The 27,660-nt window shown below is 44.6% G+C and overlaps 1 protein-coding gene across 2 annotated transcripts in view; it reads right to left on the bottom strand.

Moving 5' to 3' along the window:
- Nucleotides 1-650: 650 nt before the first annotated feature.
- The window catches only part of LOC138250304 (P2Y purinoceptor 8-like), a 319,845-nt gene continuing 292,835 nt past the window's right edge, over nucleotides 651-27,660 (bottom strand). Inside the window, exons 2-3 of one of the 2 annotated variants that reach the window (XM_069205053.1) lie at nucleotides 7,474-7,554; nucleotides 657-4,061 (exon numbers count right to left, since the gene is read on the bottom strand). In XM_069205053.1, the coding sequence (XP_069061154.1) occupies nucleotides 2,987-4,061; nucleotides 7,474-7,484 (1,086 nt within the window). In that variant the 5' untranslated portion in view covers nucleotides 7,485-7,554 and the 3' untranslated portion in view covers nucleotides 657-2,986. Of the gene's footprint in view, nucleotides 4,062-7,473; nucleotides 7,555-27,660 lie in introns of both variants that reach the window. The other variant, XM_069205054.1, reaches the window with a different exon arrangement.

Genomic DNA, 27,660 nt, shown 5'->3' with positions numbered 1-27,660 from the left:
CCCCTACCTCTGGGGATAAATTGTGGGAAGACACACAGCTGCCTGCCCTAGACATTGCACGGGATCCTGATCCTTGGGGAGAATACTCAACTGGCACGCACTCTTTCTCATTGCCATTCTCATTTCCATCCTCAATTTGAACCTCAGTCTCTTCTGAGATACACTGTAGCTGATGGACTTCATATCAGGATCTGACTGGTAATCCCCTTTCTGAGTTTCCCAACATAACTTTAGTCCCATTTGCTTTCACATGTTCCTCAGCTCTGGCATGCTAAGGTTCTTTACATTAGCCAGATCCTCTTCAATATTACCAACAACGTAAGGTTCAAAAACTGAGGGCAAAAGTGAAGTCCTGGATCCCACTGCTAAACATAAATGTAAGACATTTGATTACATTTTGGGGTAGATGACTACTCAGTTTGAGGAATAACAGCAACCACTGTAGGAGTAAACCATCAAAGTCATTAAATTAACCTATGCTCAACACCCTGGTAGCTATGGCAAAGAGCAAACAGGCGCAACTCAGAGTAACGTGTAAAGCACTTCTGAAGTACCCAAACAATAATAAAGTCAAAATGCCAAACAATAAAAATCCCAAACTGAATAAGAAAAATAGAGTAAAATTTAATAAACCACAATACAAAAATGCAATTGGAACCAGTGATAAGAATTTTTAAAGTTTTAAGTAGAAATAGCACCAAATAGCAAAACGTGCCAATGATAGTAAAGGATTGCAATAGACCAGGACTTAGGCTCAATTTGAGGCTGACCACAATGGAAAGTGGGTCGGTTACACAAATCAGGTTTGCCCTGCTTAAAGACTTTATCTGAATTAGGTCCTAATTTAGAAGTTGGCAGAAGGAATACTCTGTCACAAATTTGACGGATATCCTATCTGCTGTATTACGATCCCCATGGGACAGAAAGGGATCCTACTATGGCGTACGTGATATCTGTCACATTTGTGGCAGAGTATTCCCCTCTGCTGATTTCTAAACCAGGTCCTCACGGGCATATTTATAAGCCCCTTGCGCCACATTAGTGTCAGTGTTTATGATGCTCATGTAGCCCAACGAGGTCAAAATCCATGTGTCACATTCACAAAGTGGCGCAATGCATGCATTTTGCCACTTTGTAACCCTTTGCGCTACATTATGCCTGCGCCAATATTTTGGTGCTACTCCTGCAGAGTACATCAATAGCGTCATAAAAATTACGCTATTGCCCCCTACCCAGCGTCATGGTGCGTTGTATTTTGAATACGGCACATGGTGGTGGTAGGGGGCGGTAAAGGGTGCAGGGAAAGTGGCTCTGCACTTGGTGCAGTGCCACTTTCCATAAATCTGCCCCTTAGTCTTTTAACCACAAGGGTACACTACTAAGACTCCCAGAGCATCAGGGGAAACATTTAGAGACACACTGGTTGACAGACGGAGGCCAACAGCAGGGTCCAGCACAGGTCCATTTGGCATTTGTGATCTGGGTACTTCCAGGAGAAGACCTCTTACAACTTGTTGTCATCCTGTAGCAATGCCAGAGGTCAACCAAATGACCCCTGAGCCCATTTCGTTGTCCTGCAGACAGGAGAACACAGGTCAGTCCTTCAGGGCTCCTCTCAGGTCACAGACGGCAGGTCCAATCCTCTTCTCTTCTGCCGGTCCACAAACTGTTCTAAGTGGGTTCCTGGAGATGTCACATTCATGCCTGGTACCAGATAGTGGGTGAGGGTGACTCCTGGGCATTCCCTATGCAATGTGGTAAAAGGTTTCCTGGGTCAACCATATCCACTTTTTCAGCAGTTCCTCTTTGCTTTTATGAAAACAGGCACAAAATGCCATTCGTCAGTGCATTTTCAAGATGTCCTCAGCCAGAGTAAACATGGCTTCTATAGCATGGATATGTGTGGCAGCGTCATAGGAGAATCAGTAGTGTCATCACACATGTAACACTAAAATCCAGTTTGAAGCAGGCACTGTGCCCACAACAAACTGAGGCACAGAAATCTGGTAGGACAAAAAGCAGGGTTCTTTAGCAACCAGACAGGAGATCAACAAGAGTTGTCTTGTCATCTTGTTCTCTCCTTTCAAGTGTGCCCCCAGTGTTACATGTGGCTCAATGCTCTTGCCAAGAGGGATTTGACAGCATGGTGTCACAGCAATAAAATATGGTTCAGCATAAGGCAAAACATCAGGAATAACCATGCAGAAAAGGCGGATTTCCTACAAAGGCCTCATTTGATTTTTGCGGGTTTGTTCTTTAAAAGACTAGATTAGTTTCCGGGATTTTTTTATCAGTTCTCATCGCATGTGAAACATCTGTGGATAATTGACATCATCGCATTTTTTCTGAATGTCAGAAGCATTTCTTGCTGACCCTAAGTTCTTGAGAAGCTTTGGAGTGATTTCTTTTTATTTCAGTGGTGCAATTTCATTAATAGTACCCAATCGTAAGAAGATCTAGAAAATGATGAGAGAGCCCACAGAAGAATATTGTCCTTCTTTCCTGGAAATGACATCTAGTGCTGATAAAAAAAAAAAAACATATATAGTGATGTCTTTGAAAGAGAACAAGGGGTTTTAAGGACTTTATGTTAACATTTGTCACGCTGTCTTAAACACACTCTTTAAATGATAGGACAAGACCAGTTTCAATGCAGACTTAATAGATATGAAATTGATTGTTACCTGTGTTGTGAGTGGAAAGTTAACAGTTTCTCCGTGTCAAGGATATCTAAGGGAGATGGAGTCAAATCACTGGAATTATTGTTCTAGTGACAATTAAAATGACCAAGATAACTATCACCGTAGTGTACACACTCCAAGCTGATAGGCCTGAAAATGGGTAACTGACAGGGTAGTTATGTACAAAATGTCCTTAAATAACACGTAAGCACATCAATACTGAATGCTGCTAAATTTACAGTGATGGACAGGAGTGATGTGGCATTTTCAAAACAGTGATAGATCCGATAAATGACGTCCATTCTTTAATTGATTTGTGTTAATGGAACAGAATGTTCTGAAACGTTGCTGGTGGTGTTGTCAAGTGAACTCTTCATACCACAGCAAAAGATCTTCTTCTCCACGATTTTTCTAAACTCCTTGGAACCAAAATAGTAAACAAAAGGATCCAAGCAGCAGTTGAGGCTGGAAAAAGCCAGAGAAAGCTTGTACTCCACATACAGGGACTGATACCTTTTACTATAAACAAGATGGAGAATTTGCAACACATGATTTGGCAAAAAGCACACCAAAAATACAATAAGTAGTGCCACAATAAGGAAGATGATCTGCTTTTTGGTTTCTCTGAGTTGCGAAGGAGGCGACCGCACAAGCGTTGCTATGATTGCACTGTAGCACGCTGTCATAACGGTCAAAGGAAGGAAAAAAGTCAAAGATGCGACGCTTGCAAAATAAATGTAGAAATGATGTCTTGAGGGAAACATGTTTCTGGGAACTACATCAAAGCAAGTGACTATCTGTAGCTGTGTGACATGAACAGTTAGATTTGTATACATGTATGGCACGTTTAACAATAAAACAAGTGTCCAAATGCTAACGCAGACCCAAAGAGCTTTTTTGTTGGTGGTCAAGCTTTTGGAACTCAGTGGGTGCACAATTTTCAGATATCGTTCAATGCTAATGCTCATCATTGTCCAAATAGAGCCCTGCATGTTTCCGTAAAATAATACGGTTACAATGCTGCAAAATACATGACTAAAGGGCCAATTGTTTCCATTCAGGTGGTATGCAACTTGGAACGGAAGAGTCACACTGTACAGCATGTCGTTGATGACCAAGTTAATAGCAAAGATGATTGTGGGCGACTTTGGGTGTGCATGGAAACAAAGGATCCACATGGAAATGGAATTGATGGTGATGCCGACAATGAATATGAAGAGATATAAGGTGGGTAAAGCCGTCTGCAGCATTTTATTCTGGAGCATCTCCAATGTGGAGTTAGATAGTGACGTAGAATTCTGCAGGATTCTGTCTTTTAAGTCTGTCATGCTTTCAGAAGCCATCTTTTCGAGGATCACGGGACAAAGTTTCCGAATACTCCTGTGAAATATAAATATTGCAGTTTTGTTTTCTGTGATCACTGATGTGCAATTAATAGAATGAATACATTTCAAAATATGTACAGTTACACATTTACTTTAAAAACAATTATATTAACCTTGACGTACTTATAATGCATTTCTATGTAAGTGTAGAAGTGTTACTACTTTCAAAGTTGAGGGTCCTTAAGTAGGGACTGATAATACTGCACAGTGGAAGGGGGCCCAGTCCAGCATAGTTCTAAGATTGTCACCAGTTTTCTTCCACAAGTGGAAGCAAGGATGTCCACCCACTGCAGTGTTGTTGATCCTGCTGAAGAGCCAAGCCCTTACGCTCTACCCCAAATGTGGATGATCCACCCCGAGTGTGGACGTAAAGATAATACTTGTACTTACCTTTGTGAGTATCAAAAAGTCGTAAGCTTAGACTTTTGGTCTAAACTTAGACCAAAAGTCTTAGTTTACCTTTGTGAATCGGGCTGTAGAGGGTAAAGCCATAAAATTCCCCTGTCACCATTTGCCTTTCCATCAGTGACTGTGGCATGGCTATAAGCAGATGTACTTTTCTATTGATGCATCACATGACCTGATGCAAGCATCGGGATTGGCCTGCCTGTGGAATGCCAACATTGTCAGAGGAGAGCTCTGGAAATATCACTTGGTAATCAAATGGAGTGCAGCTAGTATTTGACAGAGGCTAGGATAACGTTGGAGCGGCCTGTAGATTAATCCAGCTCCTGCCCCCATTCATCAGTATGTCCAGGATCACATCATGCGGAGGGGGGTATCTGGAAATAACATCTTCTGTGGACATACCAAAGAATGTTGATCCTTTGTCTGGAAACCTGCACTATCCTCCTACTCAAATTAGTCCTTCTTAAACCATGGACAGACCAACAATACCAACATTGTAAAAGCAGGAAAAGAGTTTTGATGTGTGTGTATTCCTTTTGTATGAGGACAGTGTAGCTGTGATTGGTTGCTGTAATGAGCTTCTGCTGAAAATGGGTGGTGGAGGAGAGAACAATCACTAATTTCATTACTGGGTGTGTTGCAAGTGTTAAAATCATTGCTATTTATATCTCCAGGATTTATTAATACGCTTTTCACAAAGTGCTACAAAACATACTACAAAGTGCAGTTTGTGCATCAGCCCCTATGATTCTTTGTCCTCAGCATCAGCATCAAATAAGTTCCAGTTTGTTAAACCGCATGCTTTTTGAAGCTCAAGGCAGAAACAAATCGGATGCAATCTGGTTTTGCAGAGCTGACAATAATGTAATCCAATTTTCAATAATTCAAAGCACACAAAGAGCATGCAAAACTAGAATGCAGAAGGCATCTGGTTCCAGTATCAAGATTGCAGATTTCATCCCCGGGTACTCTCAATTACGGTCCTTGCACAAACCCCTGATTGTAAAAGCAATTTTTGAAAAATGTCTTCATATGTTTTAAACCAATTAATCACACTATCTGTTTCCTTTTAATGTCCTTATAATGGAAGAGCATAATATGAGATTGTTTGGGCTGTAATTATACGCTCAAATACGAGGCCATTATCATTGAATTGCAGGGCGTTTACTGCAGTTCTCAACCTGGGAGTGCAGAGTAGAGATGCAGATGGGTTGTTCAAGCCCACCTCAGTTCGCTCTTGCTCTACACAGCTTGAGACCTAAGTTTGGAAACATCACATGGTTGAAGCCATGGTGAGTGGCCTGAATTAATCCAATGCTCTGTAACACACAGCAGGAAATGTTAACGTTGCTGCATGTGTTTTCCAAAGACCAGTATATCATTTTCTGCAGCACCTTGTCACCTCAGACTCCAGACTGCAATTAGGTTGGGGTTCCTCAGTGCTGAAGCTGTTGGGGTGCATGTGCGTTCATGATGTGCCCCCTGGCATTGCTGATGGTTTGTACAATGATTGCATGCAACTGGTTGAAACTGTGAGGCAGATGTTCAGTGGTCTGGGTTTGATATAGTGAAGCATATGTGCACTCCAATGCTCAAAGAACAGATTGGGATGTGCAAGCTCTTAATACTAGAGTCACATGTTGCCTAATTTGCACTGGTGTGTACTGATTCTCTCAGTTGGGGAGACAATGCAGCACCAGGTACAGTCATCTGAATCTGCTTGCATGTGAAATGTGTAGTGTGGTGTCACTGGTCATCTGAAAAGAGCCAGCTGATAGAGGTGTTCAGGAAATAAACTGATGTTGGCAGGAATACTACGAGGATTGTCAGTTAGTAATGTGAGCTCTTAATCCCTTAATCCCTTACAATGGCCTGGCTCACGGTGCAGGAATTGAACCCTTTCCAACATTTCTTCCTCAGCTACTCCACAAACAGTGGTAGCTGGTGAACCTTTAAAGTGAGGACCAGGGAGCAAGAATGTCTTCTCTCGTGGTGATTTGATGGAAGTGTTTCATTTTGAAAAAATTGATTAATTTGTGCATTTTATAACATACATTTCAAATACATTAGCTAAAACCATATGTTTTACATGCATTTTGAAAGGGGCACTTGTGATATATTCCAAATCTTTCATGGTGCACCAATCTTCCACCAGAAACAATGTTGTGGGGGGTGGGACACACCTCCAAGTCAATTTTGGAAAATGATAGCAAAATTGTATTTTTTTCCCTTCGCTCTCTAAATACTGTTTAATAATACATACGTTTCCAAGCAGTTTCCAGGAAAATGAGTATGAAATTTGGCAAGGCCTTCTATTGTTTGCCAAGAGATATTTGATTTCTCGATGCCCTTACCAGTAGACCATACAGGTTAATGTAGCAGACACATCTGTAAGGTTACAAACATCTGCAAAGCATTGGCTAGGGCACCAAATCTGAAGACAATTTCATAAAAAGCTGTATTAATTTAGATTAGGAAATGCTTTCACTGCTCATAAATAACAAATAACCGCAGGTCAACAAGTTGTACAATATTTACTTAATCAGTATATAATTAAACTTTCAACAACCCAAATGACTACTTTGAGATCTATGTATTTATTTTGGGACTGCAGGTCTATTTTCCAAGATTATGAGATCAGGTCCTGGATGGGTGGGGTAGGATTGAGGCGTAGTAAAAGGCCCTAAAAGGGCCGGAGGTGCGGAGTAAAAGGCTCTTGCGAGCTTAGGTTCATTTCCGGGGAGTGAATACAAGATGGAGAGTGGTTCCCAATGTGTCGTTTTTTGGAGAGACCATGCTTTCGAACTGATCCCTCGAGTTCTATCTTGATTCCACTGCCCATTGCCTTTACTTCAAGGGCTTAACAGTGGGCAAAGCCATACTATCCCCTGTTTCATGAATAAGCACGGAACTCAGACCAGATATGATAGCTTACACCTTTGGATCACAGAATGATGATGTATGGAGCATGGGCATCCGTCTGCAGTGGTTGCACCCACCTGGAAGGCATTTTTATGGGCTGTTCAGAAACCCAGACAAACTACTCGTGAAATGTAGAGCAAAAGAAGAGAGCCCGTTCACTGTAGAGAAAGGGATAAAAACCATGTTATAAAAGCATCTACAGGGAGAATTCCTTGCTTAATTATTCACAACCGGTAAGATTTTACCTTACTAAGTAAATTGAAATATCAGAATGAACACCAGCACCAACTAATGACACTTTACATCTCCTTTAATAACGTATTTCAGAATTCCTGCTGTTGTCACTCCTGCCAGTTAATTTCAACCACCTAAATTTAAGCACCCATCAAACATCAATACAACACATTTAACAAGAAGTGATGGTCACCTCCTGAACAAGTAAATAAGCTCCCCTTGAGCACCCATATAACAAACAACCACTCAACGAGCCCTGGTATAATCTCGAACCAGTATCATTCATCAGCAGCCGTTTGCACCTGAGCTCACCCAATAAGCTATCTAATGTCCTGTCTGATTTGAGAAGGACACTCAGACCTCAGCTTTTCTCTCACAGCTAAAGGTGAGCACTGGTGTGTGTGCAGTATCTTTGCACCCAACAGTCTGACCATCCATCAGCTCCCATATCTCTCCCCTTCTCCTTTTCTCTTTTGACCACCAAACCTCTATATTACACTCTTCTCTCTTGCAATCTACCGTCTTTGCCTCATCCTGTCACCTCCTGTCATCCTGTCACCTCCTCTCTCTTGCATTCATCTCCCCTATGCTCATGACTATCTTGCACTCACCTCTTTTCTAGTTTGCACCCCACCTCCTCTTCCCTTCTCCGTCTTATGCTCTCCTCTCTTCTCCTTTTGTTTGCAGCCTTATCAAATGTCTTGCACTACCTCCACCTCGCCCTCTCGCCCAAGTACTCTCCTCTTCTTCAGTTTCTCCCTCACCCCCTCTCCTGCACTTTTCCTTTTTTGTGTTCTCCACTCATCATCAACTCCACTGCACCACACACAGCTAAGCTCCTTCCACACAATTCCCCTCTCCTCCACTTCCCTCTCCTTCAGTGTCTCCTCTCTTCTCTTGAAATCTTAGAAAGATATACACTGGGCATCAAACTGATGCTCAACGGAATATGCAGTAACTGAATGATATGAAATTCATTGAACGGAAAACCGCACATAACTCATTGTAAACAAATCTTGCTGATGTATACTTTTACTTGGGCACATCCCCAAAGTGGACCATGAAAGTAGTGTAATATTTCATGAAAGTTCTTACAGAGCCCCCTGAAACTCCCTTGAGAAAAGTGGCTTTCTTAGCTCATATGCTTCAATTCATGTCTGGTACCACTTTGAAGGATGCTAGTTTCCAGTGATCTGGAATGCTAAATTGAGCAGATTTTACTGGATGAGGGCATGTTTGTACATTTCTGTTCATTTTTGTTACATATATGTATCAGAATTAAGCCTGTTGTGTTAACTAGCATTAAGACATGCAAGATTGCAAGCTAAAAATTAAACAAAATCCATTAACGTCCTTACACACAATATGGATCCCCCAAATGAACAACAACTATAAGGGTATTGATAACATCAAAAGCCATAGGTGATGGCCAATAATACCCTTACACTACACTGGCGCTCTCCTGCGCTACTCCCAGAGGTGTGGAAGAAAGCCCTAAGCAAATGGGGAGTAGCGGAAGAAAACCCACTTCGCTATGAGGAAGTTTGCAGACTCTGCAAGCAGCCCATTCCCCTCAATGGGCCACCATGCTTACTCACTTCACACAGGAGGTAAGAAATGATGACCTACTACCATGATCCTTCAGGCTCTGCTGTCATTAACATGGAAGCTCTAGCTCTCATGGGGCCCAATACGGGGGTGTGGCCAGCCCCTCTCCCGCCCAGCGCATCCCCAATACTAGACACCCCAGCCGTCCACTCACCTTACCTATGCATGATTACACAATCGCCTGGACATGGAAACTGACCCGCTCCATCGCCTTCACCTCGTGACCCCCACACATTTTCCCTACTTACAATACAAAGGAGCTTGCCCCAACAGATGTCTGAAACATAACATCCTGGCTCACTGCACCTGGAGCCTATATGGCTATTGCTGTGCATTGTAACTTTGAGCACATGTATGATCGATTGCATATTCTGCAAGCTGTTGGAAAATGGATTATTGGTAAGGGAAGGTACCTGCACCTAGCAATAGGCCACAAACCCCCACTAGGTCCAATCAAGGTCTCAGTAAATTAATCCTTGCACAACTCTTGATAGCTTGTCCCATGAGCAGTTAGGCTTAACATAGGAGACAGGTGTGTAAAGCATTTACTATCCACAAAACAGAAAATAACTAAAGCACAAAACACAATAAAAATCTAACATCAATCTATAAAAATCGGAAATATTTGTTCTTTAAGATGACACCAATGCGACAAAAATCCAATGTAGGGAATGTGAGATATTAATTTTTAAAGATTAAATTAAAAAAATGCTTTGTAGCGTCTAAAAACCAAAAGCATCAACCGGGGACATCTGGTCGCACTCGACCAGGGCAAAGTCAAAATTTGAGGCTGACCGCAATGAAGCACTGCCTGGATACACTGAGCAGGAGGCCTGAGTTAAAGTTTTACCTTCACACTTAGAAAATTTCTTGGAGTTTTTTTTCGACCGGGGCAAAGTCAAAAGTTGAGTACAACTGCGATGGAGCTCTTCTTGGATACACTGTGCAAGAGGGCTCGGTCAAACGTTTACCTTCATACTTAGAAACTTTTCAGGGGTTTGTCTCCCCCGAGGTCGGACAGTCTCCCTCAGCAAGCTGATTTCAATGCAACTTCGTCGGTTTGACTTTCTACGAGATGAACCTATAATTCAGGCCGAGTCGCAATTGACGGTGGGCAGCTTGACTCCCGATGTCAGGTCGGTCAACTTATGGACTGCTCCAAAACTTTTGGATCTTCTTCCAGAAGTACATGTTGGGTCCTAAAAGTGTCCACAAACTTGCTCCAAGGTTCCAGGCACTCTGAGTTGCTCCATGGAAGTTGGGACTTCAGTTCCCAGAATGCACCTGGTCAGAATCTTTAAATGGCCACTGGACACTGGTCAGCTGGGCTATTCTTTCAGGACGTGATATAGGGGACTCTGAGTAGCACCTATGTACCTCTAGCTTACAGGGAGTCCATCCTAGAGTTGCAGAAGCAATGCAAAGTCCTTTTCTTGATGAAGCTCAAAGTGTGCAGCTAGTGCAGTCCTTCTGAGTGCAGGGTCCAGGTGCAGTCCAGGGTCCAGCAGGGCAGTGCTTCTTCTGCCAGTATCTTCTTCCAGCAGGGATCTGAATTGTGGGGCAGCTCTGCCATATTTATCCTTACTCCTTGGGGTGTGAAGCAGGGGGTGCTCTTGTCCAATAGAGTTCAGGCCACCCCACTTGTGAGAGACCACTTCCTGGGAAGTGTGGCAAAAATCAACCCCCGGGAGCAACATTCCTTAAGAATCCAAGATGGCAAAAATTCAGTCTTAGAGTTTAGATCTGGCTGAGACCACCCACTGGTGCAGCTGAGTTTCCCTTAACACATCCCTTTCCAGCCCCTCTCCTAATCTAATCGGGGGCTCCTAGCTTTCTGGGGCTGCAGGGAATGGGAGAGACCCAGTTACTGACCCAGGTGGCTTTCCATCCTTGGAAGACCAGTTTGGCTACTTTTCTCCCATCCTGCTCTGCCATCTGCTGTAGCAGTTATCCACCCACCAGATGCTTCCTTTGTTTCAGCCCACGCCACTACACACCTCATCAAGGCAGCCTGACTCAGGCTGCCAGAGTCTGACCAATCAGTAAAGTGATCTACAGGGCTGAATTTTGTAACTTTCAGAAAGAGCACTAAAGCTCTTTCCCTGTGTTATATAAACTAAAGTTAACACTAGGAAGTTGGTGGATTCATTATATCATTAATTTTTGACACCAAACTTACCACATTTAGCTCATCCCTATGGAAAATAAGACGTTATTGTTTTATAATATAATCTCTCCATGTTAGTTATGGGGCCATTGACTACAATGGGGAGAAATTAATTTGGCAGTTTTCCCTCATGAGTCCCTGCTTCTAAAGGGGGCTTCTGCAATCAGCCAAGTTTTCCCACACAAGCTGCCAGATGTTACTATTTAATATGCTACAAAAAGCCTAATAAAGATATTTCCAAAAAAGGAGTTTGGCATGAAGGTTGATGAACTGTGATTTTCATCAGTTTTGTTCGCTTTATTTTGTTCTTGATGTTGTTAATAAAACGTTCAACCATTCCAAAAACAAATGCCATAGGTGATGCCCATGCAGGCAGTGACCTACTCTAGTATGTAAGTGTACAGTGCACATTGTGGAATGGGGTGGCAGTGTCCTAACACAGATTTTGGTCACCAGAACTTATTTGCTTACAATTAAGCACTGCTTGGACCATTATAAATTCACCTCTTGTGGCAGAAACAAAATAATCTTTTTTTAGTATATCCAGAGGAGGAAACAGACTGTAGCAAATTCGTACACTTGGGAAACAAATAAAAAAGTGTGATCAAATAAACCCCAAGAAATTCCAAACCTTAGGGGCTTGAGTCATAGGGCTGCCCCAGGCCTCCTGGCCACCATGTTGAGGCTGACAGTGAGAAAGGGCTGCCAAAGACTTTTTCACCATCTCGAGGTTGACAGTGAGGGATTACTGCCCATGGCTAAGGAATTTCGGAGTTCAGCCTTCTACTGTTTTCAGACATCTATACAATTGCAGAAATCAAGGAGCTGTGGAACCTGGCAGTCTTTGCAGCTTTATTGTCACCCAAGCAATAGGTGGACTGGCTACTGATAAAAAATATGCTTTGGCCACTGGCATGGAACAATCAGAAGTAATGCTCCCCCTAGAGGACAAACTGAGGTGATGCTGACAGCAATTAGTTGTCCTAAGGAGGCCCTTGATCTAAAGATTGACACAGTAGCTACAGATGTTTGACCTGAGATTGCAAATTTGGTGACAGTGTGTTGGAAAAAAATCTTCGTTGGTCATAATTCGACACTTGATGCAGAAACTCCTTGAACAAACAGCTGACTGACAAGAAAGGGTCTGGAGTACAGGGCATAGGACTCTGGGGTAGATCAACGAGGAATGTGTTCACATAGATGGCTTCCTGAAAAAAATGAGGGACCTAGCATGGAACTTTGTCTAGAGAAATAGTTCTCCAGAATAGCAGCACCAGTGATCCTGTCTAAGGGCCTGATTTAGAGTTTGGCAGAGGGTGTTTCTCTGTCACAAACATTTCGGATATCCCATCAGCCATAGCACAATTCAATTATAGCCACGGAACTTGTAATATGGGGGATGGGATAGAAGGCATGTTTGTGACGGAGTAACTCCTCCGCCAAACTCTATCTCAGGCCCACAGTTTTCTCTGCAGATAGGGCCCACAGTGTGCCCATGATACAGTTGAGACCTGATGCCTCTTCGCAGCCATGGTAGCAAGGTTCATCTATTGCAAGAGCAAGGACTGTCTGCTGCAGCTTGCTCAATGAAACCACCCATATATGACGGGCAACAGCAAAGTGTTTGTTTCTGAATTTTACCACAGCTGTGCAGCACCAGAAGTACAAATTTGTAGAGGTTTGACAGCATCTCTAGTTACCAGACCTAGATTATGTGCTGTTTTTCCCTGCAAAGTTAAAAGTCCTGGATGGTATATTCTTGCACTTCTTTATGGTAACGGAAGAAGCATGGGCAGAGAAATGGATTGTGACACACAACAGGAAAATAGGGGAGGGCTCGTTTTAGGTCTTAGGAGGAGGCGCAAAATGGGAGCCAAACCACAATAACTTCTTGAACCTCAATACCACAAACCCAAATATTTACCAGTTCCGATGTTCAACCATTCTCAGTGATCTAGCAGCAAGAGACCACCTTCCCCTTCAATCAGACAAATTTAGCAGAGAAGTAATCTTCCTATTTTTATTCCGTATTTTTCTCAAACTTAATCATCATTTCTGTGAACAGATTTTTAACAGTTTATATTTAGCTATGAAAGAAAATACTGAAATAAAAGTAGTTTGATTAAAAAAGAAAGAAACTGGGACCACTCAACGAGTTCCAGATCAAAATTAAGTTTTGAAAGGTTTCAGTAAAGTATGACCATGGTTAGATCGCACTGACAAATCACAAACAATTACATAAATTCATAAAGTTCTTAACACTAACCCATTTTTTATGGTAAGAGAAATCTTCTGTTTGCTTCCTCAGCAACTGCACTCCAGAGATGTTCAATCCAATGCGAAACATTTATTGAATACTAACTCATAGAGTTGTTTTCTTTAGCTCACCAACTACAGAAGTTCCAGTGGAAATCCTTCAAAGTGATACTTTAGGTACTCAATGGAAAGTTTATTTCACAATACACGCTTTCTATTCTCCCTATTACTACAATCTATTGACGTCATTGCCATGTTCCACAGAAACTGTGAGGAGAGAAGGCTTTTAGCGGGCTGCTGATTGGGGGGGATGGGAACGAGCAGGAGCACGATGAACAGAACTCCAGACACTGCATCAAATTCAGTTAAACAGGTTACAAATGTGGCACAACTATACTACATTATTTTCCTGCTCCTAAATAAAATAATCATCTCATTGCGAGTGCAAAATTATTTATTTAATGGTTATGGTCATATGCATCATCAGTAATTATTAATTTTCACAAATTATTTATCACCCAAAATGTGTACATCTGAAAGATCTTTAACAATGAGACTGAGACAAAGGCAGAGGCACAAACCATCAGAAAAACAGCCATGACAGTACAGGCTAAAGTTGTGGCCAAGATCACAGGTTGGAGTTCCACTGTGGCAACAGTAGTGGAAGAATCAGATATTCTGATGCAACATCATAAGAGACTGTCACATACAAAGAGGAGGAAGATTCAGAAGCTAGCCATATCACTGCGGACGCTTCAGTTTGTTTTCCCTGTGTGTTGCAAAGAACCCAAAGGTGACTGCCATATACCACAAAAATACCTATTACATCACTATTGGTTTGGCCTCTTCAAGGGAACTGGAGAGGATTGCATGTGTAGGAGGAGGGGCTCTGATCCCGGATGGTGGCTTGTTTGCGGGAGGCACCAGCAAGAATTTCCATCAACTCTGAGAAGAATATAACTTACCACATGGGCACTTCCTGTTGTTTAGCACTCTAATGTGGATGGTGCAAGTGATGGATCAGGGGTGTAGAGGAACCCCCGAACATGAATGTATGCAATTCAGCTACCTTATCATTTGTAGGACCAGGGCGATCACACTCCTGTATCACTCACTCCTGGTGACTGCATAGGACTGCAAATTACTAATGCTGACTGGCCAACTATTCTAAAATGCTACTATACAGTTTCCATGCTACAGAGTGTGATATTGGCCTTGAGCCAATGGTGTGCCTTCTGGGGCATTTCCCGAGAGCCAAAACTAACTTGGTGATAAGCAGATTTATTGACCTGGAACTGGTGCTAGCTAGGCCCCAGCTATTTATGAATTGGAAAAGTCCTTTGGGCCCTGATCTGGAAAGGTGAAGGAGAAAACTCACAGCTGGGACACCTGGTAGAGTGATATCCTTTGTGATATCCCTTGATGGGAGAAGAGACTGGAATTATGACGTATTGCTAGCGCACATACCAGGGATGCCATTGTAGAGTCTCACCCAAATACAACAGCGATGGCCAGCTGCAGCCACCACAACATAACAGTGATGACTCGTCATGACCAGGGGTGACGTCAGTGTCCTTTAGCTGCAAGGCTGCCTCGCCCTACTCCGCATTCCCTTGCACTGGTGGTGATGGACACCACTATGAGTCCTCACACTTTCAGTGGTATAATGGGACAAACAAGTCGGGTACCTGAAAGTACCGCTCCAATTGTTTATTGTTTTGCATGAAGGCATTAACCAATATGTCTAAGAAGTTGTATGTCTTTCCATTAATTGCTGGACACTGTTGCTATGATTCTGGCTCACGGCTTGCACTAGGCAGCAGTGAATTGTCAACTGTATCATGTATTGAGCCATATTGTGATGTGGAATGCATCTAATACAACACTGCCTGTAGGGCTGTGGTGTTTTGTACGGATGTAAAGGATCACTGACATAATATCACTGCGTACAATATTGAAATGCAAACATATCAGAAAAGAAATATAATTAACAAAAATATTGCCTTCCTATACCTAACTAATGAATTCACAAAAATCAAGAACACATTGATATTGAAAATATAGTTTTTTACGTCTTTTAAAAACACAAATGTCAGAAACAAAAATATTGTCACCTTTGAAAAGCACGATATGGCAAAAATATCACCTCACACAATATCAAATACAATATCGCCAAAATAATTACTTATTGACAATAAACATAAAAAGTATGTTTTACATTAAAGAAATAATTACAATAAACATTCAAAATAAATACATATGTGAATACAAAAGAAATTATATTACATTGCCAAAGTATAATTCACCCCAATAAAATGTATATGTAAATACATAACAATATAAAAAATAATTATTTACATGAACTACAAACATTTATACAACATTTAAACAACAATCTAAATAGATAGAGTAGATAGAGTGCTCTGTTTATAAGACCAACTTCTTTGGATGTTTATTGCAAGCAGAGCACCCGGTATGATTGTAAAGACTGTGGATTTCATGGAGGCAAGGAGATACTTATCTCTGGCGTTGTTATTTGCCCATTGAAGACGAGGAAATAAAACAGACTTCTTAAGCGCCTGTGCCACATTGAGTTCCTTGATAAGTGTTAATTAATACCGTGCGGCTCGGATTTCAGAGTCCGGTGGTTTTGGTGCAATATATTTTGCAATACAGTTTCGAAGGGGCATGGTGGGGAGCTTATGACTGCGTTACAGTGGGAGCATCATTTTTGGAAATACATTATCTGTTGAAAAATCTGCAATTGGGATTTGTGTTTATGTGGCACTGTGATTGAAAACTTTATTCAGTGCAGTATTAACAACAAGTAGTAGTGTTAAATATCGTGATTCACAATGACTCCCACGTAGCTTGGGTAACTACACTACAAGTACCATCATGCCTCTGCAATCAAAAGGCAGGTTAATTGGGACTATGTGTGAATACAGATTAGCACCATCTGATGGAGACGGAAGTTGAAACGCGTTGTGGGGTTTGAGAATATGCTCTGGAAGAAATCTGCTACAAATTGCTCTGTTCATTAATGAGGATTGCCATATTTCACCTCTGGGAGTGCAGCTTAGTTTATGAAGCAATTTATATATATATGTATTAGAATTCAAAACACAGGCTCCCCCTCCGAGATGCCCCCAAACATGCAGGAAGAGGAACAGCTGCCAAAGGAACACACTTAGCAGAGACAATCTCAAATCCAAACTCAAGGTGCAGCCAAAAGTTTCCAATTTATTGAAAAATCACCACATGATGCGTTTCAGCCAATTTAGTCAGTTTGCCAATTTTGGGTGTAGATGATTTTTTGGGGTAGTGCAGGTAAGCAGAGTAAGTAAATGTTAACTTACAAGGTATTTTGTTTTAGTTATATCTGTGGCTGCTGTAGTTTCAAGGTAGTACCACAGTACATTATCTGATTGGAAAATGACTGTCTTTACAATAATTGCAGGCAGCCATGGTGGTTAAGGCCGCTTTGCAGGTGTTCTAGCTTAGGGCCTTAAATATAGGTAAGTATTATGTTTGACCAGGTGGGAGGGGAACTGTCGGAATCCTGGGTAGTTTGTAGGGGAACTAGACAAGGATGTCCGCTTTCACTGCTTCTTTTTGCCTTAGCGGTGGAGCCACTAGCAGTGTGGCTGCATGAGGAATTTGTCCCCTGGGGCATTCGGGTGGGACAGATAACCCACACCATTTCATTATATGCGGATGATGCTTTGATATATCTTTGCGCGCCAAGTATTTCAGTGCCTTTGATGTTGCGGTTGTTGGAGGAGTTCGGGGCTGTATCAGGCCTTAAGCTGAAAAGGAATAAGTCACTCCTGTTCTCTCTGGGGCTCCTTTGTGGTAACCGTCTGGAGGACTTGCCAGTGGTGGGGCTCGGGTGGGAACTGGAGAGTTTCAGATACCCAGGTATCAGGGTTACTCACACTGAAGAAGCACATGAGACATATAGGCCCTCATTACAACATTGGTGGTAAGTGCCGCTTATCGCCATGCTGACTGCCACCAACATACTATGACTGCAGCGGTATTACGCTACCCGTATTATGACCCACACATAGAAATCTGCCACTATACAGACAGACACACACAAGTCCGGCAAACCAAAGGTCACTGATAAACTGGCGGTACCAAAACCCACACCGTTACACCAACAGAAATACACCCACAGCATCATGAGCCACGAATCACAACGGCAGTCATTCAACTGCGGTAAACCATTGGCGGTGCACACCGCTGTGCTCAATATTCACACACACTAACAAAACAACACCACATTGGACAATTCAAACTACACACACCTGACACACACACCACACCCACACACCCACACCAATATAAAACACACACACACACACTACCCACAACCCTTTACGAGCCAAAGATTTTGGCAAGTGAGAGAGAGAGACAAGCCAGGAGCACCCACTAGGTCTGAGCCACAAAACACCATCACCCATACACCATCCATGCACCTCACAGCACACACCACAACACATCACCCCACACACCCTCACACATACCACTCACACTACACCCATGGCACCTCAACGACACCACAGGTTCTCAGAGGAGGAGCTAAGGGTCATGGTGGAGGAAATCATCCGGGTAGAGCCAGAGCTTTTCGGATCACAGGTGCAGCAGACATCTATTGCAAGGAAAATGGAGCTATGGCGGAGAGTCATGGACAGGGTCAACACTGTGGGACAGACCCCAAGAACGAGGCATGACATCAGAAAGAGATGGAACGACCTACGGAGGAAGGTGCGTTCCGTGGTTGCGAGACACCAGATAGCTGAACAGAGGATTGACGGGGGACCCCCACCTCCTCCCCCACAACTAACAACATGGGAGGAGCATTGGTGATCATGCATCCTGAGGGCCTGGCAGGAGTAGCCGGAGGACTGGACTCTGGTAAGTCAACTCTTTACTACTTTATCCCTCACCCTACCTGCATGCCATCACAAACAACAACCCCTACCCACACCCCCATCACTCCACCACCTCACATATACCCCACCATCACAACCCACCCATCCCAATACCAAGCCCTGTATGCAACAACAATGCATGGACACCACTCACAGACCTGCATGGACACCCATCACCACAGCATGCACACTAGTGACAATCACTTAGCCAAACCAATCACAACTCACACAAGCCAAAGCTGCCTTGCTAATAACAACCATAGAGGGAAACATACCCATGCACAAGATGGCACACGCAGAAAACATATCACTGCATTTACATCCCCACAGGACCCCCACTCAACATCACCAGAGATGAGGTGCCAGCCACATCCATTCCCCCGCCCCAGAAGAGGCCCACAGTGATGACAGCAGCTCTGCACGCCTGGATCACGATGACCAACCTGGCCCATCAGGGACCTCTGGACAGTCGGTTATCCAAACACAGTCCCAACACACCACAGAGCCTCCCCCTCAGGAAACACCACCACAGCACCTACCCAGCGTGCCCATGCTTCTGTACCCAGGAAACGTCACTCAGCAGTGTGTCCACCACTACAGGGACACCAGGCAACTCCACAAACACAGGACAATCAGGGACCAGGGGTCAGTGGCAGTGGGCACACGGTTCAGGGGACAGCGGCACAGGACAACAGGGAAGATGGGAGGACTGCTGTGCGACAGAAGGAGGACAGGCCCAGGGAACTGACTCTCCACGAGGCACTCACCAACATCCTGGGAGCATACCACCATTCCCAGGAGACGATGGGCCAGATACTGGCCAAGTTGCAGGAGACCCAGCGGCTGCAGGAGGGACAGTACCTGGGGATCATGGAGGACCTGAGGAACATCCACACCTGCAGCCTGCAGAAGGAGAACCACCACGCAAACAGTCCCTGCGATCCAGGCAGAGGCCAGAGAACATTGCCAAGACCCCACCAGGAAATAAGACTCTCCTGATTGTCACCCTTGAGTCCCACTCTGTCACCCTGTCCACCTTGAACTGCCATTGCTCCCCTTCCTATGACCCCTTGGACAATGTGCCTGTGAAATAAATAGACTGGACTCTACCCTGGACTTTCCTCCATTAGCAACCCAGCCCATTGCAATACCCCCTCCACTTATTAGCACCTAAATAAACACTGTTTAAACGAAATCGAATATGGAGTCTGTCAATTGTTTGACAAATGTATTAGTTTCACAAACTGTAAACATTGCAATTCAAATGTACTGTCATATTTAAATAGGTATAACCTGTAGTGGGCAACAGTAAACACACCAGGAGCCAAAGTGGGGCACAGAGATCTGAAAATAGAGATGCCAAAGGGTACAGTAAGTGGCCATAGAAATAGGGAAATCAGGCTGCCATGTTTAATGTCCAACACAAAACTGCAATGGAAGGTGAAGTTACAGTGTCTTACCTGTGTGTCACTGGAAGTACTGTTGAAATAGTGCAGTTCTGTTGTCCACATCTTCTTCCTCTGCCTCCTCTTAGTCACTGTCCACAGGCTCCACCGCTGCCTCAAGACCATCTCCAGGCTCATCCTCCTGCAGAAAAGGCACCTGGTGTCTCAAGGCCAGGTTGTGCAACATGCAACATGCAACAATGATCTTGCACACCTTCTTGGGTGAGTAGTCCACCTGTCAGATGGAGGCACCGGAATCTGGTCTTCAGGAGGCCAAAGGTTCGCTCAATGATCCTCCTTGTTCGCCCATGTGCCTCATTGTAACGTTCTTCTGCCCTTGTCCTGGCATTCCTCACTGGGGTCAGTAGCCATGAGAGGTTGGGGTAACCACTGTCACCTGCAAATATCGAGGGATATCTATTAGCCACACACTAACCCTTAGGGCCAAACCCATATACCTATATCAACTAGGTGGGGACCATGGGCTCACCTATTAGCCACACCCGGTGCTTTTGGAGTTGAGACATCACATATGGGATGCTGCTATTCCTCAAGATAAAGGCATCATGCACAGAGCCAGGATACTTGGCATTGACATGGGAGATGTACTGGTCTGCCTAACACACCATCTGCAAATTCAGAGAGTGAAAGCTTTTTCTATTGCTGAACACATTTCTCTGGGGAGGGGGACAAATGCAATATGTGTAGCATCAATGGCACCAATGATGTTGGGGATATGTCCCAGTGCATAGAAGTCAGCCTTCACTGTGGCCAAATACTCCACCTGGGGGAATACGATGTAGCTGTGCATGTGTTTCAGCAGGGCAGACAACACTCTGGTCAGCACGTTTGAGAACATAGGCTGTGACATCCCTGATGCCATGGCCACTGTCGCTTGAAAGCAACCACTTGCCAGGAAATGGAGCACTGACAGGACCTGCACTAGAGGGGGGATACCTGTGAGGTGGCAGATAGCTGAGATCAGGTCTGGCTCCAATTGGGCACACAGTTCTTGGATTGTGGCCCTATCAAGTCTGTAGGTCAGGATAATGTGCCTGTCCTCCATTGTCGCCAGACCCAGCAAGGGTCTGTACACGGGGGTGTCTCTATCTCCTATTCATCCTCAGTGGTTGAACTCTAGGGAGAAAAACGGTGAGCAGACGGTCATATTCACACATATTTCAACATTAATATGCAATTTCTGCTTTACAGAACCCAACAGTATGTGAACACGTAAGTCAGTTGATGTGCCAATGTCTGCTGTGACGCAGTTAGGTGCCATGGCCTGTGCCCCCCTGAAATGGCAGCTGCTTGACCTGTGAGGATAGACAAGTAGAAATAAGGTAATTCTGCTGGCGTTGTGTGCCGTTGCGGTCGGATTGGTTATCATTGGGCCATATGGGTTCCAGGAGCCAATGGCGATGTACGCCGGCGACGACGGTATGCACTGCCGCGGACGTGACCGCCATTCTATATCTGTGCACTCACTTGCTACCTGACCTTCAACAGGAGAGGACCTCCACTGCAAGTGCTGCTGTGATCTGTGTCTGAAAGCGACAATGGCTCGAGTGTCTGGGGAAAGGGCCCCTGCCTTCACTTCGGAGGAGCTGGAGAGACTGGTGGATGGGGTCCTACCCCAGTACCCTTTACTCTATGGCCCTCCAGACAAACAGGTGAGTACATGTGAGCATGATGCGTGGGCCATGAATGTATGGATTGCTGTGTGTGTAAGCCTTGTGTGGGGGGGTCTCAGGGGTCCTGGGCAGAGTGCTGCATGTATCGTTGTCAATGTATGTGCGTAAGGGGATATGTTGGGCCATGAGTATAATAGTCCAGACGGTATGTCTAATACCTTTTCTGCTGTTTTTTTTGTAGGTCAGTGCCCATCAGAAAAAGGGTATTTGGCGCGCTATCGCCAAGGAGGTGCGGACCCTGGGGGACTTTGACAGGCGGAGCACCCACTGCCGCAAACGGTGGGAGGACCTGCATCGCTGGGCAAGGAAGATGGCAGAGGCCCAGCTGGGGATGGCCTCCCAACGAGGAAGGGGTGCCCATCGTACTCTGACCCCCTGATGTTCCGCATCCTGGTGGTGGCCTATCCGGAGTTGGATGGGTGCATTAAGACATCACAGCAGCCACAAGGGGGTGAGTACAGATTCAGAATCATGACTTTGCACGCGTTGAGGTATTACCTGGGTGAAGGGTTTTGTGGGTTGTGGGTGCCCCTAGGCCAGGGCAAACATGGCAGGGTATGTTCAATATTGGGCAATCTCAGATGCACTCCAACCCCAATGATGTTAGTGGGCATCTACTACTGGGCAGGGTCCTGTGGGTCTCAGGTGTGCAGCTAATGGTGTTAGGCATTGTACCCCATGGGCTGGTGACTAACATTGTAACTGGTAGTGGATGGCCTAGTGCGTAGGGCTGTTCCCTGTGAGTTGTGTATGCCAATGGTAGTGTTGTTGCTGGCATTGACCAAGTGTATCCTCTGTCTCTCCCCTCCTTTTTGTTTTGTCACCCTGTTCTTGTGTGTAGAGGCACCGGCGATGGAGGAAGCTGCATCCCACATGGGCCTGGAAGCCGAATCCACTGACAGTGAGGGCACCAGTGGGATGGAGGGCGAGGGGAGCACCACGACGGAGACAGGAGGGGGCACTACAGACAGCGACACCTCCGATGGCAGCTCCCTGGCGGTGGCAGACACCTCTGTGCCCACCCCCACTACAGCTGCCACTCCCATACCAGCACCGCCCTCCCAGCAGCCTCTCAGTGTGTTTCCCGTGCCTGCTCACCCAGGAGGGTGGGAATCTCCTTCGCCCCAGACACCTCAGGACCTGCCCCAGTCAGCCCTGCCGCCCTCAGTGAGGAGGCTATTCATCTCCTGAGATCCCTTTCTGTTGGGCAGTCAACCATACTGAATGCCATCTAGGGTGAAGCAGGGCATTTGCAACAAACAATGGCATACCTGGAGGGCATTCACTCTAGCATTCCAGGCTCTGGCCAACTCACTGATGGCAGCCATTGTCCCTGTCTACAGACCTCCCCCTCCAACTTCCTCTACCCAGTCCCAATCCCTTCAACCTCAGCCTATCACAAGCACACCTTCAGACCAGCAATCACCCAAATCAACACAGAAGTGACTCAGGCAAACACAAGCACCACATTTCATCTCACACAAGCACCCCTTGTCAGGTTGAAGCACAAAGGGCACAAGGCCCCCTCCAGAACCAGTGGATGAAGGCATCCACTCAGCCCCTCCTTGCCAGGATGAAGCACACTGGGCACAAGGCCCCCTCCAGAACCAGCGGAAGAAGGCATCCACTAGAGAGACTGTGGCTTTGCACTCCTCAGGACCAAGCAGGGGGCAACCCACCCACTAGAGAGACTGTGGCTTTGCACACCCCAGGACCAAGCAGTGGGCAAACCACCCACTTGAGAGACTGTGGCTTTGCACTCCCCAGGAGCAAGCAGTGGGCAGGGAGCCCCCTCCAGGACAGTGGCGTTGTACCATCTTCCCGCTGCGGTGCCCCCGCATTCCCCGTTCCCCTGAGGTGCCTGTGTGTTTTTGACCTGATGCTCCTGCAGTGTTCTCTCCGTATTGAGGCAGGGGTCAAGTGTGGCCTTGGCCTATTTGTTATGGCCCAGTGGGCCACGGACATTTTGGAGTGGGCATGTTCCCTCCTTTTGTATATATTCAATATATTGTATATACTGTTTATTGTTTAAAGACGTATTTTTCTAAAATTGTACTATTACACTCATTTTACTCCATTCCTTTTGTCCTTGCATTATTCCTGAGGGTTACGGGGTGTATATGTAATTTTCTGGCATCAGTTTGTGTGTATGGTGTTGGGGGTGGGGCGGTTGCGTGTGTGTGTCACTCTCTTTTTTCCTCCTCCCCCCCTTGTGTGCTAGGTGTAGTACTCACCATGGTCGTCTTCGCCGGCGTTCGTGTTCCTGGTGTATGAGAAGGTACACCAGCATTGGGGAAAAGTGCAGCTCGAGCTCCATGGCATTGTGGTTCTTCCTTGAGTGTCGAGAGGTGAGTCGTTTCCCTTCAGTGTTCTGTTTCCGCTGTGCTTTTGATGGCATTGGTACTGCCCCGGAAAAGCTGGTGGATAGGCGTGTTGTGCTGTGGGCGGTACATTGTCTTCCGCCTGGCTGTTGGCGGTTACTGTTGCGGTGTTTGTTGATACCGCCGTGGTGGTTGGTGTGTTAAAGTGGCTGTTTGTGTTGGTGGTTTCCGCCATGGTCATGATTCAATTTTTTTTACCGGTGGCCTGTTGGCGGTGTTTCTGCTGCTTTATCACTGACCGCCAGGGTTGTAACAAGGGCCAAAATGTGGAAAGAGTAGTGACTGGCCTTGAGCTCTCTGTGTTGTTCTGGAACAAGCTGCCTCTTTCTGTAATGGGAAGAGCGGCTATAGTGAAAATGGTGATTCTGCCACAGTGTCTATACCTGGTACAAAATTCTTTATTTCTGTTAACCACTTGGCTCTTTATTAGTTTGGACAGTTTACTGATCTCATTGGTGTGGGCTGGGCGTCGTAGTAGAGTGGTGCTGTCCACACTGCAGAGGGATCCAGAAGACGGGGGTGGGTATCCCTAACATTATTACTATGCAGCGCACTTACAACATGCTGCAAAGTGGATGACTGAGTCGGATAATTGGGAGAAGCGAATATATGAAGGAATGTTGGCAATGACACATTAACACACATACTGATGAAAGGTGGTTGGTCGGAAACAGCTGTTCCATATCTGGTTAGAAACATTGCATGGATCTGGGAGCAAGCCATTAAGAAAGTGATTCAACGTGCCCCCTTTGATAGGGAACTTAAGATATGGGACTTGGCTCCATGGATAACTTTATGTCTATGGAAAGTTGGAGAGCCGGGGGATGTCTTGTAGCAGGGTATGTATACCCCAAAGGGGAGTTTATATCATTTCAGGAAGCACAAAACACGTTTGGTTTGGGACCGGGTCAATTCCTGCAGTATGCCAAGATGGAGAGTGCAGTGCGGGAGATCTGGTGTGATTTCTCTGTCACCCCACCATCCTCGAAGGTGTTGAATGTGCTGATAAATTTGGGTGATGTTACTCATTTAATTACCTAGTTTTGTGGCGCTCTTTGGGGGGGGATCAACCAGGCGTGGTCTGTGTTGCGCGGAGAGCATAGGAGCGGTAACTAGGGGATCCAATGGAGGACACTGATTGGTCTGCGGCCCAGTTGCTAGTGCGCACAGTTTCATGTAAAAACAGATTTAAGCTTCTACATATCAATTTTGTACACCACATGTACATTACATCTGATTGTCTCAACAAAATTTACCCAACTAGAGAAGCCAGGTGTCCCCAATGTGGCGAAATGGGTGCCTCCTTTCTACATCTGGCTTGGTCCTGTAGGGAGATGAAGCAGTTTTGGCGGGAGGTGGCTGGGAAGGTTGAGAAGGTCACAGGTTTGGGCCTTGAAGCAACGCCACTGACATGCCTCTTAGGTGTGGTAAAGAGACCACGGGGAAGGGAAATCCGCTACAGATTAGCACAACCAGTTCTAGTCCTGGCTAGGGGCAGGGGCAGGGTGGCCATGAGCTGGGTGAGTCCCTGAAGCCGATCTATTCATTGCTGGATATGAGATACTGGAATGGGGAGCTGCAGAAGAACAACATCTGCAGATAACACACACCGATGAGGGGGCACTAATTGACTTGATCGCATGGGGAAGTTTACTGGAACGTTTCACTGTTACAAATGATTTAAGCACTGAATGGAGCACAGATATAAATGATTAATTACTTGGATTGCACATGTCATATACATTGGTGAATTTCTGTTCTGTTCTGTTGAAATTCTGGTATTTATAGTGTACATATGGATTGGTTTCATAAGGATATTATCCATTGGGGAGGCTGTGGGGAAATACTACCACTTCAGCTGCTATTGATGCAAATTCCTGACTTTGTATGTTCTCAGAGAAGATATCTGTGATGTCTCATGTTAACATGCACTGTATTGTTTTTGTTGGTTCTGCTTTATACAATCAATAAAAACAGAGTTATTAAAAAAAAGTATTAGGTTTGACATGTCTTCCCTATCTATTACCTCGTATTGTATGTAGTAATAGGTTGTGAAATATAATTATAAGATTCTATATTTAAAAAAAAAATATTACAGATATTACAGAGTACTAAGGTACTACCAAGATACTACTTAAGTACTACTGCAATACCTTAAAAAAATGAATATGCATAAAAATTGAAAAAAACACTGTAATATACAACACTGATATATATAACATTTCACAAATATAATGCACTACAGTGTCTGTAGAAGATTTTACATATTTAAATATGTCAAAATAGTCTATGCATTACCACTGTAATAGCTAAGATTTACTGGGTTACTTAAAACAAATTACTTTAAAATGAGCATTTGATAAAAACACAGTATGTGCTAGGTACCACTGCTGCTCTGCTTAAACTGGTTAAATAAATATACAGAAAATTATACAAAAACCTTCATACCTATTTCCACTTCACGAAGATGGTAATAGGTTGAGAACAAGAATACTACTCACCTATGTTTAAGGACCTAAGCCACAACAATCCAAATGTCAACTAAAATGAGTATGGATGCCTTTAAAATTTGTAAAGGCTAACTATACACAGTCTTATCGCTTTGTACCACGGTATACCACTAACTTACCACAGTATGCCGTGACACAATATTTAACTAGGGGACACATATGGGATTCTATTGCATTCCCTTGTGTTATGAATAGTGTTGTAAGGGCCTCGCAATACTTAGGTAACATTTATAAAACTACACTGAGCCACCATATGTTGCCCTGCAATTCTTGGTACATGATCAGAAATGCAATGCAGCCCAAGTCGCTGCCTTGCATTATTCTGCACACCATAAGCTACAGTCCTCCAAAATGTCAGCAACATCCATGCCACAGTACCCTGTACAGGACTACACAATACACCGCTCAACTTTACGATATTCCTCTGTACCCCACTGCAGTGTACACCCCTCCATTGTATGTAAATCCATTGCACAAGACTCCAGTGTACGCCACTCAACTCCATGCCACTCTACTGTACGCTATTCCACTATATGCCACTCCATTCTACAACACTCCACACTATTTCGCTGTATTGCACTCCAATGCATGCTACTCCACTGTGCGTCATTCCACTGTACGTCACTCCACTCTATGCCATTCCATTGCACGCTATTCCTCTGGACGACATTCCATACTGCAACACTCCACAATATGCTTTTCCACTGTACACCACAACACTGTATGCCACTGCAGTATTTGCGACTTCACTGTATGTAACTCAACTGTACACAGTAAATTGGATGTAATCCAGTCTACACCACTCAACTGTACCCATCTCCACTGTACGCTACTTGACTATACACTATTCCACTGTATGGCAGTGCACTGTATGGCCTTCCAATGCATGCCAAACCACTCTACGTCACTCCATTCTATGCTATTCCAGTGGACGCCTCTCCTTTGTACTCCACTCCACTATATAGTACTGCACTCCAGTGTACACCATGCCACTGTACACTACTCCACTGTACGCTACTCCACTATTTA

The sequence above is a fragment of the Pleurodeles waltl genome, chromosome 8 (genome assembly GCF_031143425.1).
Source record: "Pleurodeles waltl isolate 20211129_DDA chromosome 8, aPleWal1.hap1.20221129, whole genome shotgun sequence".
In the NCBI taxonomy this organism is placed as follows: domain Eukaryota; kingdom Metazoa; phylum Chordata; class Amphibia; order Caudata; family Salamandridae; genus Pleurodeles; species Pleurodeles waltl.
This window is presented reverse-complemented; position numbering and strand designations above follow the sequence as displayed.